Source organism: Gambusia affinis, linkage group LG24 (genome assembly GCF_019740435.1).
Source record: "Gambusia affinis linkage group LG24, SWU_Gaff_1.0, whole genome shotgun sequence".
Lineage (NCBI taxonomy): Eukaryota > Metazoa > Chordata > Actinopteri > Cyprinodontiformes > Poeciliidae > Gambusia > Gambusia affinis.
In genome coordinates this window covers 8041721-8059846 of record NC_057891.1, presented here as the reverse complement: position 1 = coordinate 8059846, position 18126 = coordinate 8041721, and the positions used below count along the sequence as shown (strand labels likewise).

At 42.1% G+C, this 18126-nt stretch overlaps 1 protein-coding gene across 2 annotated transcripts in view; it reads right to left on the bottom strand.

The window, feature by feature from the left end:
* nrp2a (neuropilin 2a) overlaps positions 1 to 18126 on the bottom strand; it is a 67426-nt gene that overhangs the window by 11879 nt on the left and 37421 nt on the right. For both annotated transcript variants that reach the window (XM_044109893.1, XM_044109891.1), the window contains exons 8-13: positions 13630 to 13774; positions 12002 to 12177; positions 11467 to 11646; positions 11247 to 11391; positions 4362 to 4442; positions 4130 to 4234 (exon numbers count right to left, since the gene is read on the bottom strand). In XM_044109893.1, coding sequence (XP_043965828.1) covers positions 4130 to 4234; positions 4362 to 4442; positions 11247 to 11391; positions 11467 to 11646; positions 12002 to 12177; positions 13630 to 13774 — 832 coding nt within the window. The remainder of the gene's footprint in view (positions 1 to 4129; positions 4235 to 4361; positions 4443 to 11246; positions 11392 to 11466; positions 11647 to 12001; positions 12178 to 13629; positions 13775 to 18126) is intronic.

Genomic DNA, 18126 nt, shown 5'->3' with positions numbered 1-18126 from the left:
TCAACCTGACCCTTGGACAAAAAAAAAGAAAAAAAAAAAGAAAAACGGAGCTAATCACTGATTGCTAACAGGAACGGCATCCCTGCTGCACAATGGCTGCACGGAACAATAGGGATATGACAAATATAAACACACCGAAGAATAGGTCCTAATTCATATGTGAAGCATCACGGCCCATTCCACTTCATTCCCCTCTCAGGTAACTCCTTTAGCGGCTAAAAAAAAAAGTCTTGACAAAAAGCATGGCACTCCATTTGTTTACACCAGAGGATGTTTAGTTTGCAAAGTCGACTGCATTGTGAAAGACAAGCGAGCCGACTGTATGAGAAAGAGATTGAATGCGAACGCGAGTGTGAGAGAGAGTGACTCTGTGAAGAATTTCCTAAGTGGGCCCGGTGGGAAAATGTCCAGCATCAACAATCTGCACATTAAATCATCTGCTTCATCACAAACAACTGTGTATATGCTGCAGGAGTCCTTCAGGGCCAGAAAAAGAATCACGAGTATAACAGCAGATTATAGGATCGGTCTGAATGTGTTAGTTTCCACTGTTTGCTGCACAGCAGAGACTAATAGCTTGTATTATTCAGCGGTGCAACCAGGCTCAGGTTGGAGACTGACTCCACTTATTCGGACTGGACCTTTTCCTGAGTGGCTGTGTGGGTTTTTTACGTCGGATGTTACAAGCTGTATCTTGGGGGGAACAAATCTGTCACGAATCTGACAGGCCTGCCCCCCCCTCTGCCCACCATACGGTCAGAGTCGCCTGTCTGTGACACTTTCCACACTGTGACTGTGACAGTATCTCCCATGGCCCATCGTGACTCAGGAATGATTGTGTGTGAGTGCAGTCTTTGCTGAATTTGAAGAATATTTAGTGCTAAAAGTTTAATTAATCTATAGGTTTTTTTTTCTTATACATTTTGGTGACAACTAGTTCTAAAAATTTTTTTTGTTTTTACAAATAAAACCTAAAAACTTTAGTATGCACTTTACTCTGAAACTCTTGCATATAATCCAGTGTAAACAGGTGACTTTAGTCCAAAGATTTGTTGGATTTCACTTATTTAACCAACTTATCCACTGCTGTCACAGAGACCCACTGCTATCCTGCTGCTTTTGCAGACCTGGTGGAAAGTGGCAGAGCATTAATAATCTATTTCACTATTTTTCTGCTGCCAAACAACGAGTGAATTTGTGGAGCTCAGTGGTCACATTTTCATCAGGAAAGCATCTAAAGCCAAAAATAATCTTATAAATCCATGTTGGCTAATTCTGGCTTTATTACTGGTTTCACGTCTGAGGTCAAGAGGTGACAAGTTTGTGGCTTCTGGGTCACAAGGGAAAAACGAGCCCTGCAGAGGATTAAACAGTGATTTGATAGTGGTGAAATAATGATCCTGTTCTGGCTGAGATTTCTGACCTTTGACATTAGGAGGAAAATCAAAGGCGTGCATGGCGTGTCAGAATGGCTGGAAATGATACTTCAAACATAAAAGGCGCAACCTGGCTTAATCTATGCAACCCTTCGTGATCTGGCTGTGATGAAAGAAGCCGCTTTGAAGCCCTTTGTTGAAGCCAAACAGATCACACTTCAGGAGCGGCGGGATTAGGCATAGGATTGTTACTGGTATCAAGATATATCAGGTTTTTAAAAGGTTAATATTTCAAAAATGTACGATACATCAGCTTAAAGTACTTTCAGCAACATGCTCAAAAAGTTAATTATGAAAGTTTTTAGCAAGTTAAATTAAAGAATTTTAGGAGCTTGTAAAGGCTACTAAGATTATAAAAAAACTAATAAAAAGATAGGTCGTATTGATAATTCTGCATAACTCAAGGTAGGTATTGATAACAGATTTGACATTTATGTACCTACCTTAGATTCCTTCAAACAAAATGCAAATTATACAGTTAAAATTTATAATAGCTGCTGAAACAGCTTATATTTGTGTCACCCTCTGGTGCTGCACACTGCTGGTAAGCTGACAGGAAGAAATATGCAAAAGCTGCTAAAAGAGCAGCTCCCATCAGTATTATATTTGTGCATTTTTTAAAGCTACATTTTGCCAGTTTTGAGATGTCTGTGTAGGCTGGATACTGATGCCATATTCTTCCTGACGGTCTGATCTATTAAGTAGTATTAACTAATATCACCTTGTCATATTTCCATGTCTCTAAAAAAGGACAGCGGCTGTGAGAATCTCCTGAATACTACACATGAGATTCTATAAATATTAATTTGAAAATTGAGCATACAAGGTCAAAATAGTTATTCCGCTGTGGTGAGGTGCTTCAGAAGGTAAAAATATATATATTTATATACGGCTGGCGCCGTATCCTTCCTGATCCCAGAGGGAATCCTCTTCTGTAGCTTTGAATATCACGCTAAAAGCCACACATTTGATCATTGCTTATGCATAAGGAAGTATGTCACTTCTGCAGGGAATGACTGAATAGATGCAACTCTTCACAGCGTCATGAAAGGTGGGACTAACGTAACAGTTGGGAGTGATTGTTCTTCTTTGGACTTTAATTACAGCTACTGGGTCCTAACCTTTTCCTGTGGAGCTTTTTGACACCGTAAGCCTGTTTGTCACATATGAGCATGGATATACATGCCTGACACATCCGCGGCGTCTGTTTCCGTCTGATTCCCCCGCTTCATTTTCATTTCAACACCCTTGGCGAGCAGCACGGCTGGCAGACAATGCTGCCGCTAAATTAGACCGGTTTCAATTTAAGAAAATTATTTTAATCAAATTGAAAAAGCGACTCAATGAAGACGCAGTGGGAAAATGACTCCATTTAATTGTGGAAACCGGCATCTTGTCTGGACCCGCGGAAGCTGATAAACTTAATGCATTTGTGCTTGTGCTATTTTCTCCACAGAAATAAAATCCTCCCTGCAGCTGCATGCATAAAGGCTCTCAGATGATGTAGAAAATCATCAAACACTGAAATGCATTTTAGGGATGCCATGTTTTCTAAATGCATTCAGCTCTCAAGTCTCTGCAGGCGAAATCTGAGTCATTTAGCTAACCAGTCAGAGAGTCCAGAGGGGGTGAATTACAAGATGGAACATAAAACACTGGGTGTTATGCTTTTTTTTTTAATAAACTATACATTCAGTTAGACAGTCTAATAAATATGGAGGGTGAAATAGCACTAACTGTATCCATTTACACTATAACTAGCAATAAGAAATTAGTCTTTAAATAGATAAGGAAAGATATCTTAATTGTACCAATCTTGGGGTCGTCATTGTCAGAACGACTGATATTTGACTGACATAATGACATAGTTTTAATTGTCGTAAGGCTTCACAGATAATACAAATATGACATTTCATGGGTGCTACAAACAAATGTAAGTAAGAGTTTATTTTGTGGATCTATCCATCCATCCATTTTCTTACACCCTTGTCCCTACTGGGGTCGGGAGGTGCTGGTGTCCATCTCCAGCTAACGTTCCGGGCGAGAGGCGGAGTCACCCTGGACAGGTCGCCAGTCTGTCGCATTATTTTGTGGATGTGAAACTTAATAAGTTAAAGGGGCTTTTGTGCTTATTCCCAGTCAGAGATGTACTGGTTCCTTGTCCACTTTCACAGAAAATATATATTAATATATATAAAAAATAAAATAGATATAACTGAAAACAAATAGATTCTAAATTGTACATTTTAAAAGAACAACTTGAAATGCTGAATTAGTTTTGGTTGATGTGCCATTTGAGGTAATTTAATGCATATTGCATATATATGTAGTCATGTTAAGGTAAGTGTTTAATTCTTTCTAATTATATGGTGGAAATATTATAATCTCACGCTTGCGCTTACAAGTTGCTCTCTTCATTTTTCTTAACATTCAGCTGGATGGCATTATTACAAAATAGCCACGTAAATAAGCATTAAGAGTTGAACTGAAAAAATTTATTTAGGGGAATCTAAGTGGATTAAATGTTGTCAAAGATCGCTAATGCGCTAAACAAAAGATAAGATCCGCTGCTGGGGCATTTTTGTTTTCCACTCTTTTCTATATAAGGTACTATCAGACTCTTATAATTTCACTTCGTTGCCCTCATTCATTCACAAAATTGTATCCTTTTGCTAACATGGGGGGCCACTCACATTGTTTCCGCCTCGACCAGAGCAGCGAGGCGCCGGGGTCCTGTGTCCATCCACAGAGGTCGTGGTCAAAGTCACACATGCCAAGAGATGAAGGAGGAGTGGCTGCTGTTGAAACAGTGAGTAGAGAAGAAAAAATGTAATAACAGAGTAGGGTGAAGGTGAAATTAGCTTTATTACTATTGAATCAAGCTTCCTTAAAACAACAAATGATCCAAGGTGGGGTGCTTTTTACCTGTAGTCGTGTTGGGGACTGTGGTGGTTCCTGGGGTAGGAGTCGTAGTCGTAGTTGTAGTCGTAGTCGGAGTGCTGATTTCTGCAGAAAAACATGAACCATGTCTCGGGTCAGGATGGTTAGGAACAGAAATGATCTAAACATTTTTCTAATGTGAAACGTCAGAACTCAGACTTGAAAAACCCTGTGGTCACTGATCTTGCTAACTACTAGATGGAAAAGAAAAGAGAACATACAGATGAGTGTTGATGCTCATAAGTTTGGAATTTGCAACAGGAAAACAGGCAGTCGCCAAAACCTACCCATGTTTACAATCAGAGCAGTAACTAAACAGTTTAAAACACTGTTTAAGTTTAAAGTGCTGTAAATATCTGCTTTAAAGCAGCTCTAAACAGTAATTTTTGCAAATGCTTTAACTAAGAGCCTAAACTGAAAACTGCTCATGCTTTTGTCTCCTGCCAGAGGCATGAAAGGACAGAAAGCCCCTTAAACACCCAAGAGGGCCCCTGTCATGTTTTGTCTACGAGCTTAGATGTCGGTATCCGTCTAAGACGCATACTGGCCAAAAAAACGCATACACACACAGACACACGTCTGACACTAAAGCTGATGGATGGATGTGTCTAACTAACTCCCCTCGACCTTGGATGGGATGATCACACTCCGAGACCAATCTCTGGCGGTCAGCATGGCTCCAGCACACACACATATATAAACAGATGCTCAAACCACCACTCTGTTGTCTTCAAAAGTGCGTGGGTGTGTATGTGTGTGCGAGCAAGTCTTTTATTTTCATGACGTCCATGCATTTGGACGAAATCCCCCCCACCCCCGACAGGAACAGAGAAATATAAAACTACTGTCTCGCCATTTCCTGCATTGCCACGTATGCTGGCATATTGAAAAACATGTGGGTCTAGGAAATGAAGACGGACATCATGTCCTGTCACGTTTTAGAAGTGGGATGCTTCTTTTATAGATTTTCATGCATTAGACGCGTCTATAACAGAAAAAATATGTAATATGGAGACCATCATCTCTTAACGCCTCATGCTCATTCATGTGTAGATTTCTATTTATTCGTTGTGAACAGTGAGTGTATATTGGGATCAAAGGTGTGGATTTCACAGTGTTTTGCTGCTTCAGCAAAGTGTATGTTGTTCTCACTATGAGGTCACAGTTTCATTTTTATTTTTTTACTCAATGCTTTTTATATCGTAAATGTTTCAGACAAAGATAACGTGGTCAGAAGAAGTTATTTAATTCCTTGAGGAAAAATTGCCACCTATCCCTAAATCTAGGTGTTTCTGAAAACTGGGTAGGAATTTTTACATTGTTGTGGAAAGATTTTGATTCACTCTATTTTTTCTTCAGAATTGAATGTCATTTTCTCCCCTAACAGTGTCTTTTAGTTGAATCATGAATCTAGCCCTTAAAGGAAACTGAGTTTTGCAGCAATGAAATGTTGTTCTGTGTTCTTTGATGACCTCCTAGATGATTCATCCATGCACTTTTGTACTAATTGTGATTGGTTGGCCTAACCTGGGAAGATTCACTGTTGTTCCATGATTTCTCAGTTTGTGAATAATGACTCTCTGGGATTTTCTGAAGCCCTGAAGCTTATAAATGTGAACAACTTTGCTTCCCAACTTTTCTTAAGTTTGATTTGTTGCTTTTAGGGGATTGTCAGCCTCCATGTTGCTGGGCAAGTTGTTTTAAAAGTAATGCCTTGCAATAATGACACCTGGGTTTTGCAATTGAACAAAGTTTACCTCTTTAAAGTTTAACTCTTTAAAACACAGATAATTCATGCTCTTACATAGGGCCAGGTTGGTTTAGATATTTGTTTTTGTTTTCTGAATGAATGAAATTGAAAAAAGTTTTTTTATTTATTTAATTTGTTAAGGTTATTTTTGCCTGATGCTGAACGTACTTAGAAGATCAGAATCAATTAAGTGTGACAACAAAAGTAAAAACAGAAGAAATTGTTTTTCCCTGCGCTGCGCCTGTTGTTAAATATGTTTTAAAGCATTGTCAGATAGTTATTTTCCAATGACATCAAGTAAAAAAAAAAAAAAAAAACATATTTGATTTTTAGCCGTCAAGTCATAAAAAAGGCACAGTTTGTGCATTATGAAAAACTGAGATATGTACGCAAACACACATGCGGAGCAGGCTGCAGCCGGAATGTGAAGTGGGAGTGTTATTAGGAGCAGATGGGTCAACCTTGGTGCCATTACACAGAAGTTTGGGTCAGGTCTCAAACAAAGCTTCACCTTTATCATGTGAGCAAACTGTGTAAGAGCTTTTCTCCTCCAATATCTGCAGCACGAAATGATTGCAAACATATTCACACTGTTTTGAAGCATCGCTTTTGCAAAAGCATAAACATCTTTTGACTACACAAAGAAACATCTTCTGACTGTACAAAGCGGATCCTTCAGCATATCACATTTCATACTCCTTTGTCAGCTTTCCCGGCTTTGTCTCACTTAAGACGACCCAAACAACTCCGAGGCCTGGACGCCCAATGAGCTCATGTGAGACGCTTTCAAAGGGAAAACCGGCGCACGGAACAATGTGAGGGGAAGCGGAGTCGTGAAAATTTACCGCTCCGAATGCCTGTTAGTGCCGCTACTCCAGGGTCCTGCTGGGAATTTTTCATCTCTCCTTGTGACTACCGTTTAAAGGCTGCGGAAAGCAAACACAATGTGATAGACAACTGATCGGCTTGGAAAACGAGTGGAACGCCGCCCCAGCTGGAGAAATGGCACACATGAAAGGGGTCGGCCACAGCTGGCGACGGCTTCTGACATTAACCCAGCGTTAATGTCATGTCCTTTATGCCAGTCATTTTCCACCTAATGAGACGCTTATCACTGCCGGGAAGGTAAAGGCAAGGAAAAGCAAGGAAAAGCAGCCCTCTTCCCAACAAGCCTCTCTCCGTCGCCTATCTGCCTTTTTATTCCACTTTGACCTTTGAGTTCAATCTCAGGACAAGGTGTTAAAATAAACCAAGAGCCAACACCTGTGTGCACGGCTGAATGCAAACGCACGCACATACACACACACACACACACACATGCACTTTTGGTTGAGTCCATTAAGATTCCCAAGAACTTGGTGCTTTCAAAGGTCAGGCCCTGTCACGGTGTAAATGGGCTGACCTTTCCGGCGTGTGACAGCAGCGTCGAGGCCAACGCGACTGACTTGTGCATTCGTGCGCACGGAGAAAGACAGAATGTGTGATAACGTGTACGACCTGCCTCCCCTGCCTCGAGCACTGTGCTCAATGTGTCCAAGTGCGATGCAGTGGAGAGGCCTAATAATGCAGGAAAAGTCCCTCTGCGGCAGAGCGCCGGCTGACATAACACGTCTGCAGCTGCAGGTGGTGATGCAAGTCATCATCATGCTGCAGGACGAGGCTCCAAACCCTTGGGAGCAGCCGACACAGGTAGCGCAAAGTCATGCAAGCAAGCATGCCAAGATTTCTCTCCGGTTTTACACCTAAACCTTTTCTTTCTCGCTCACTCATAGGGAGGTGGCGCGGTCCAGCAATGAAAGACATAGCTCACTCCCAAAGAATCTGACTCAGCAATATGTCAGAGACAGGAGGAAAGGGGGGAAAAAAATCCTCAATTATGTAGAAAGCCTTTCTGTAAATCTCCCTGGCACTCCCAGGCACAGTCACACGCTGATAAATGGACACACATTCCTGTCCCAGAGGAACCAAATGGGAAAAAGAAGTGGGGGTGAGCTTTAGTGGTTTATCCCCGCACGTCTAAGAACAGTGAATTCTTGTGTTTCTGTCATTTAAGAAGTACATCCTACAGTTAAACCAGTGCTTACTCTAAACCAGTCATTCTCAAAAGGTTAAGTTCCTCGTTTTAAGAGAAAAAAAATCTTTTCTCTGTCTGACAGAAAGTAAAAAGGGTCAGGTTAATTTTTAGTAAGTGAATATCGAATCAAAATTCTCTCAAATGAACATGTCTATTTGATGTAAACAAGGAATGAAATAAGTTTTTAAGTAACTTTATCCTTCAGGCTTTGCTTTTTAAAAATAACAAGTAAGATTAGTGCTTAATCTCTAAAAATACTGTCCGATCTTTCTGTACTTACTTCAATTTAGAAAAATTTGAAGTTTATTTCAGCAAAGAAACACAAGAGATTTATGAAATCTCAATTCACAATGGTGTTCAATGAATAGATGGAAGGAAGGAGATGGACGGATGGATGGATGGATGGATGGATGGACCAATAAATGATGGACCCTCAAGCCTCAGAGAAAGCAGGAAAGCAGTTAATGTCGACGACAAACTTCTTGTTCCTTGCTTCTCATTGGTCAGCAGGTCAAAATGGAGCATATTGAAGTCATCTTCCTCCTTGCATGACATCTAGTCACCATGGAAATCCTGATTCACTGATTATGTTGCATGGAACAAAGTCTTGGAAGTCATGGAAGCCAAATCTTTTCCTGATTGCTTTTCTTACTCCAAATAGTTCCACCAAATAGACATATGTGTCTATTTGGTGGAACTATCTTTTCTTCAAAGCTTTAGGGTTTCCTTGAGTTTCTTTAAGTCTTTCTTCTGATGTCATGAAATAAATCTGTTGTTTTATTCTTTGAAGTAACATAGAGACAAAGAGGCAGACCTGAATCTTGTGCTTTTAGTTTTATTGCTTTTTCTGAAATGTTTTGGGCCTCATCACATAAATACTAATTAAAGGAAACTTTCCAAGCTCCTTGAGCTTTGCTGTATTTACTGGGATTTTAACAACAAACAGAAGCATGAATCAAGGTACCGGAGGTTTAAATTATAGGCGTGTACATGAATGTGTGAGGTCTCCTACTCTGGATAAAGCATCGAGATTATCTACCTACATTCTTTGCAGATCCGCAAGGATTCCACTCCTGAAGGTATAAATATTTAATTCAAGGAGTATGCAAACAAACAAACAAACAAACAAAAAAACTACTGGGACGGCAGAAGCACTGTGTATGAGGCAGCAGTGCAGGAATATGGTAAAAAAAAAGAAAAAAAAAGGTGTGCACGATGATGAGCAGCAGGAGAATGAGGGGAAGGAGAGGGAAACAGGCGAGGCATGGTAACCAAAAGAGAACAAAAACATTTACAGACCCACGCACCGGGCCCCAGGCTGGGAAAGGAAAGAACTGAAACCATGTGCAGAGACGAGGGAGAGGCAGCTCATCCTGCCTGCCTGACTGGTGGTAGCTGCTGATATGCTAAAACATGCATGGAGGGAGAAATATGTTTGTCTCATCAGCCTGAATCATATAAATAAGTAGAGTGAAGACATCACTGAGCGGTCTGAACTGAATGATTCACAGGATGTCAGCAGCGGCCCGTTATCTCAGCTGAGTTGGTGGTGGTGTGTGAACAATGTGCGACTGTTAGCAAAGTTTCTGCGTGCCACATTTTGCCAAAGCCTTTCTGGTGAATTTAAACCTCTGTATCAAAGTGTACATTTCATTTCGCTTCCATCTTTCTGGTTGCTGTTTGTTGATTTAAAGCGCTGCGGCCCGGTGTTTTCTTCACTCGTCAGCGAGCAGTTAATGTAAAACATATTGTTTCCTGTGTTTCTCAACACAACTTCAGGAGGTCTAAGGAGGAACAGTTTCTTGCAGTACTCATCGCAGTCACAACAATAAACCTTAATGTAGTTTATTAGGATTTTATGAGATAAACCAACACAAAATAGCTCATAATTATAAATTAAATTAGAGAAAGTATCAGACATGGTTGGAACCCGGGAAAACACAGAGAACATCTGAGAATATTCCAGAATCACACATCAAATTATGTCTTCAGCAGTTCGACCAATCAGCATGCTTGAAATATTATTTTACGGCGGCCATCTGATCAGTGACGACCCCTTATGTATCACTGGATAAAATAACCTTACAGTTTGTTAATGAAAGTTTGGGGTTTTTACAGTTTACACAGCCTATTTTCAATTTGTTCCATTGAATAGCATTAAAATAGATCGGTAAAGTCAAACTGTGCAGTTTTTTTTAGTTTTTTTTTTTACATACATTGTTGCCATGTTGCAGAGTTCAGGACAACAAACCTTATTAATCTCCCCAAAACAAAAAGTATAGGACACACATTGAAAAGTTTAATTTTGGCCACATCTAACCAGAGCACATGCTTTCACACGTCTGCTGCGGCATTGTCACATAAAATACAGATGAAACACAGAAGATTGTGATAACGTGAAGAAATTCAAGCCAAAGTAGAATTAGCGCAGAAGTTTATGAAGGAAACTAATCACGCATCTTTGCGTGGTGATAAATCTTCGCTGCCCAAACAGATAAAGGAAATGGAAAGCTACAAACAAACCTTCAATTCCTATCAACACATATGGACCCGGTTCTGGTTCGGCGGGTTGTTTGGTAAATGTCGAGCTACACGGCCGCCCTGTTCAGGCGCAGCAGAGGGAGTGGTAAACAGTAACAGACCGTGTGTGTGTGGGTGTGTGCGTGTGTGTGTACGTCAGTGAGAATGTGTTTGCCTCTGGAGGAGCACAAAGATCACATCTGGCCAACAGACCATGCTGGAAAGTGAACAAACCGGCGCTCTCACTTGCTGGAGATGCATTCCTGTAAACCAAACCTTGTACAGATCCCTGCTGAGTATTGTGCTTGGAGAGGAACTCAACTCTTCTTCAGGTGAAACGATAAAAAAAAAAAAAAAAAAAGAAATCTGAATCCTGCTTCTCCTCACCTCAGGCAGCCTCTAATGACTCTCATGCATATCTAATGTGAGCCACCTTACTCAGGGTCCATTCAGCAAATAATTCGCCACTGAATCCTGCAGGCAGGAAATAATGGGCGGGGGGAATAAAAGTAGAAAGACATCCTACCTGGAAGGTCACATCCAAGGATCTCCACTCTCATCCCAATTCCTCCTGGGGACCACCTCTCTGGATACAGCCTGATGTACTGCGCCACCGTCTCCTCAAAATGACGCAGCTCCGGAGTATCGTATTGCGTGTTCCCCTCAAATAACTGCACAAAATATTATCACTGAGCTCACACGCAAATGGGCAGCTCAGAGGATGATCTTTCATTAGCTTCACCCACCTTAGGTTGGCTGGTCTTTACATCCATGATGAAGTTCCACTCTTTTCCACTCAGGCTGTGTGCGACTTTGTATTTCCTGACAAACGCGCGGTTGTCTGTGGCAGGTCCACTTCCCGGGTCTCCTCCCCGCGCTCCCTGGGTAATGACTCCTCGGACGATCTTGGGAACACCAAGGTCCACCTGGAATGAGGAATGAGATTTAGACAACATTCATAGAAAAGTGCCCAGGCTTATGTTGTTATTGCTACATTGTTACTTGGAGTTTCAGGTTACTTGTGTAAGGAATGTAGAGCGGCTTTACCCCTTGAACTTAGGATCCATTTCCACTACATCTGTTCGGTTTGCTTTGATTGAACTCTAGTTCATTTGTCTAGAACATTCGGTTAATTTGGGAAGGTCTGAATGTACAATCGAACTCTCATATGGACAAAATAAATTGTGGCAAATGTATAATCAAGGGTTGAAAATATCTTTGCAAGGTATTTTTAAAAGTCCATCAGTCAAAATGCACAGTAACTAGGAGATAATCTCATACCTGGAGCCACTCCTCTCCAGCCAGAGGCTGCGTAGGGGCCGGGAACCAGCCTGAGCGACTTGCCACAAGCCGAGCCGTGCTGGGAGTCCACATCATGTCCCTGCTGGAGGACACCGAGATCTGGGCATCAGGGAGCAGGCCGGACATCAAGCCCTGCAGGTCAGAGCACGGAGCGCCTGGAGCAGAAAGCAGAAGGAGGCAAGAGAGGAAGCGTTAAAGCGTTGCTACGCATATTCCCACCAGGGAGCGGTTAAAGATTGCACTCCTGACAGCTGAGCTTTAGAATTTCAGGTCGGAGGAAATAGGAGAAGCAGAGGTTCTGTCTGGACTCTTAGCATGCAGTTAGACTCCCATTAGTGAGATAAAGACTCATATTAACTCCAACGCTGCTTTGAATTCATGCAAGTTATACCTCACACTGATATTTAAGCATCTTTTAATGTCATTCGCTGCGATGTTTCTGTCACTATACAGGAAACGAGACTCATAGCTGTGCAAGTTACTGGCATGGGGAATTTACGTGAGGAGGAAATGAAGGATTAGGCATAGGTAAAGGCATAATACACAAAGATCAGAGGAAGAGATGGGCGGGGGGGGGAATAAGCACCAGTGACTCGGTGAAAATGTAGAGATGAGACATCTGCAGAGAAAAACAGGAGGAAAGCGGTGGCGCCGGATCGGCATGGAGCTTGAAGAGGAACAAAGACACAGAGAGAAAGAGGGAACTGGTGGGAGGATGGGAGCATGGGGGAGATGTTAGTTGTGCTGACGGTTTAAGGGAACACAAATCAAACTTTCATGCTGTTATGTCACTGCAAACGCAGAGCCACGTAAATAATGAATAAATCGCCCAGGACGAGCAGACATACGTGTGCACGTTCCTGAATGGTGCACCTTCCTTTGAGGTCACCGCCCTATATTTAGAAGCCGCCTTTATGCGGCAGGTTGGACTGATGCTGTAGGGGCTAATAGCTGTTTCAATAGCAGCTGTTGAGGCTGAACTGAATCACGGTTTCTGATGTAAGAGCGAACAGAGAGCCATGAATGATTGAGCAGTACTCGTTTCCCGATCCGCAGGAGCTCAAGGAGCGAAGAGGAAGCTTCAAAAAGAGTTTGGAAACCATGGGAGATTTTTCTTAAAGAGGATGGGGAGGTTGGAGACAGAAAGGGAACGTGGAGAAGAAGTGGAGGGGCATCGGAAGATTAAAGCGACACATGGTGGTACCTCCAGACGGAACAACAGAGAACGCTTTCTTTCATTAGCCTAAGGCTCGGTATACTCAAAAGACGGTGCTGGCAATATGCATGAGTCTAAATGTACACGTTAGATCCTATTTCTTTTTTACTCTTTTGGAATAAACTTTGCATGATGTACCAGACAGTTGTTCTTCCTGGAAAAGCATTACGCAGTGGGAGGCAAAAAAAAGTCTGAATATCAAGTTTTTCCACAAAATTATTGAAATAGGGCTATTATTATTATTATTATTACTACTGCTACTACCACCATGTCATTAAAGATGATCACTATCACATACAGTTTGCAACTCTTCATCATGAAAACATAGTAATGCCATTTAGCAATATAATAGAACGTCGTCTTATGAAGGAAGATCTGTCAGGAAGTTTACCTGTGATCTGGCATCCATGGAGCTCAAATCTCAGCGCAATTCCATTCTTCCAAGTTTGAGGCCGGATCCGGACAAAGCGAGCCAAAACCGGCTGCGGGACGCGGTTCAGGACCACCTCGGCCGGGTCTGTGTTGGCGTGGAAGATCTGTGGACAAAAAACGCGGACAAAACACGGCGTCAGAGGTGAGACGGCAGACACACACATGCACATCTCTTGCTTCGACACCCTCCCGCTGTGCACAGTTTCGCTCGGCTTCACACGCACAGTGGCAGGCCGGACAAAGCAGAGACAACCCAAACATGGATCCGGTGTCAGCATCCCAGCTGTCGATGTGTTCCCAGGTCAGGGGTTCAGTGCCGGGAGGCTGGGAAAGCCCACTTAATATTTTTTTTTCCTCTCTTTTTCACCTCCATGCTTACACGCACGCAGACGCTGCCAACTCAACACTTTGGTGGGCACAGGAAACCCACGGGAGACGTGACCTGACACGGCCCAACGCAGGAAGTCTCTCCAGGTGGGCAGGATGTCAGCGAAATCCACTTCCTGAGACGTCCACCTAAAATCATCAACGTTCAGCGTTTTCTCCTTGAACACTCCCTTCCGTCCTGCAGCCAGTTCAGAGGGACGATGTAACCATGGTGATTGAGTGTCTTCCTGTTTTGGGTGGAAAAGTGACCTGGGATTGACTGTGATGTTGGAAAACAGAATTCCCAGCTCATATTTGTGGATAACTTCCCGTTTTTTTGTTTTTTTTTTAAACTTTCTTTTCCAAATCCTCTCCCCACTTCTCTGTCATCTCATTAATTCTCGAACCTTTTCCTTCCAGGCCGCACAGTTGATGTCTGTTCACACCTCCTCCTTCCTCGCCTCTTCCTTTTGTTGGCAGCTACTAACTGAAACCACACAGGAAAACCACAGGAACCCACACACACATCCACCCTACACACTCAGATAAGCAGAGGAAGAGCCTTTTAACCGACTGAGTGACTGTTAAGTGTCATTCACTCTCTATCCGTCTGTGGCTGACCGTGGCGGCTGTTAATATAGCATCAAAACACGCCGTGTCGCAGTCTCGATGCACAATAAGAAAGAGATGAGAGAGACAACAGCTACAAGCGGCTGAATTAAAGATTAAAGGCATCATCCTTTAAAAAAAAAGCTTCCTACATGATTTTTCTTTTACTTTGGTCTGAGAACAACATGATCAAACACAAACAGTCTCCCACAGTTTGAAAACTCAAAGTAAATGCAATATATTAGCAGAAGTATTCTCCCATCTACGCAAATGAAGTTGAGTAATATCTGATTCCCAACCCATGGGATGTCAGCACTGTTGACTCTTTTTTAAGGAAAATCTTTACCAAAGGGATATTTATGAGCATTCTTCCAGAAGTTCAAATCTGAGGTCAGACACTGATGTTGGATGATAATTTCTGGCTCTTATTCATACCATCTAGGTATTGTAGCGGGTTGTAGTCAGACTGGTTATGTTATTCAACACCTTTATGGAGGTTTCTTTGTGTTGGGTGTGTTGGAACAGGACGGTGCATCCAAAAAATAGTTTCCACAAACATCAGGAATCTCTTCAGAGCTTTCATAAATATTAGATTTTATACATCTGGGGCCATAAAAGTGATTGAAACACCCAAATTCAATATTTTGGATGGGTGAACAAATATTTTTATATATAATTTTTTTCTTGTGTTAATGGCGTTTCCTTATGATTTCTAATAAAAGAAATACACTGTGGGACAAGTGACCCATAGTGATGACAGTACATTTAATCTTTTTATCACATTAACACAGCAAACTTAAACAACTGCTGACCATCTTGACAAAAGTGATGGTAATTTTAGCAGCTTAAATGGGAATGTGATATTTCACATAAAATCCTTATGAAGTGTATTAAAGATTTTGGTCCAATCACAACTAAAGGTTTGAGCAAAATTCCCTCGCTTTCTAAAAAAACCTATAGCAGAAATTTCATACTAACACGCCGTCTGAATGTTGCCCCTTCAAAATCCTACTCAAGGGGGTTTTATTTGATTTTGGGCATGGCCTGATTTAATCAAGTGCAGCTGACACTGGTAATACAAAGCAGTGTGAGTGTTTGAACAGATAACAGGGCTATCGCCGCTGAATCTGCTGCTGGATGGAGGGATAGGCAGCTGCTGTGTTTACCTAAGAGGCACAAGAGCCGATGCAGACTCTTATGGGGGGTTATGTAAACTCCTACGCACGCTCACAAAGAGACGGGAGTGTGACGAAAGATCAGCTGTCCACCGTCTCTCCCACTCTCGGATAACCCGAAACAAGGGCAGGCTGGATGAGACGAAAACAAAAAAAAACAAAAACATTGCAGGGAGGTACGGATGCCCGCAGAAGAAAAGTTGAAACCAGATGAAGTGGGTAGAAAAAAAAAGAAGAAAAGGTTGAATGGAGGGCAGGGTGTAGAAGTTGGAGGGAGATGAGTGGAGGAATGTGGGACAGGACACAGGGAGCAGTGCTGAGGAGCAACAACAAACAGATTCATCATTGTAGCAGGAAATGTCCTTTTCAAGTATTTATCTCATGATAAGGAGCTACAACCCAAATTTGGAGACATTTCCTCAATTCTGAAGTGATTTACTGGGAAAACAGCTAAAATCAAGTACTGGAAACCACAATCAGATGAGTGGAATCATGATAGTTAAAAACAGGCGCAGCCTGTCCAATAAGCCTGTGCATTACAGTGCAGATGGCTGCTTTTTCCTTTGTTTTAGTCTTTGGAGTAAAGCTGGGAATGTGTCCAAAAGCTCTGTTATTCACAGAGAGAACAGGTTGTTCCATAAAAACCCGCTCTAAAAAGGCTCATCTTTTTTTATGAATGCAAACTAAAGTAGAGTCACAGTTCTTTTAGTTTTCTTTTTGGTATTTTGTCACACTTTAGCATTTTAGATCAAACACTTTTAATAAGACGACGAGGATTTCCTGCATCAAATACTGAATACATTTATCAAGGTGAAAAAAGCTTTTCAGCTGTATTAAACTTACATATTTTTTTATTTTACTAGCTAAAGTCAAATTTGATAGATTTGATTAGTGACAGACCTTAAGAATGAAGAAGCCACTTAAATAGAACAGCAGGAAGTCTGATAAAAGAGCTCAAAAAGCAACACACCAGCTCCAAACCAAAGAAATTGGAGAAGACTTGAACATATCAGCCAGGAAAAGGTTACAAAATGGTTTCTCAGGCTTAAGTTGTTATTTATTGTTGGAGGCTGTGGTGAATCTGCCAAGATCTGTCTAACCAAACAACCACAGAGAAATTTAAAGAAAAGCAAAAGCAAATGAAGTAGATTAGCAGTGACAAATGTACATCATCATTGCATCAGATAGACATTCCCCAAAAAGTATTAACGTCTCCTGCTGGAGAAGCAGAGTAGCTGAAGAGAAATATCAACATTGCTGTCTGGGGCAATAAACTCCTGACCAATCACACAACACTTCGCACACGGCTCAGTGCGAAATAGTTCGACCTGGTCCTGGTGTCGAGTTCGGCAGGCGCAACATAATGACGCAGTTTTTGCCGCACATCTACGCCACTGAGAAACGTTTTCGTCACTTCTCACGAAGGATGTGGGAGCTTTTAGGGTCAGAGTTCACAACTGACAACTGTGTGGGGCTTCTACAGAGGGGAGTGGGAGAAGATTCTTCTACATAATCTCCAAATCTCCTGTGTCCAATCCACTTCCTCCCCTCCATTGTCAGGACACCTGAGAGGACTCTGCTTTAAGGTTAAAGGTTAATGGCACCAGGAAGCAGATGGTTGCTCATTGACTAGCCCCGTTGATAGGCATGGCCACGTTTTGACTGAGTAGGAACGAAATGCTGCTGGTGGTAAAACATGAGTAGGTGCAGCATCATCCATCTGTTTGTGTGTGTAGTGGTTAGGAGGAGGGGAGGCGGGACGGTAATCTGCCAGACAACAACGGCGCGTCTCCAGGATCTCCGCCCCTCACGTGACCTGCCACCGAGGTAGGCTGAATAATTGATGCTGTCGTGTTGTGTCTCATCGCGTAGAGGGTCATGAAATTATAACGAAGAAACCCCCTCGCCTCCCCGCCCCCCCATTACACACACAGCCGTGGCGGAAGCAGTAAGTGGGGGGTCAGACTTGTTTGTGCATCAGGAGTGTTTAAGTATTGATGACCCCTTCTGAGAAGGAGGTCACCAAGAAAGGAGTGTCCATTTCCCAGGATCAACCTTCTAGCCCGTGTAATGCAAAAGCAAGCAGATGTTTTGCTTTTTAAAATAAGAAATAGTTGGATTGCGTCTCGATTTAGTCATTTCGTTTTCTGCACATCATCGTGCTTTCCTTCAAGCTGACAACACCAGTGGGAAACATGAGAAGCTCAGCACAAGACATTAGTCTTTCAATGTTTTTTTTCCCACTCCTACAGTATTTTATTCCCAGGATTACACATCCAGCCCTTCTGATTCTCCACTCGGTTCTT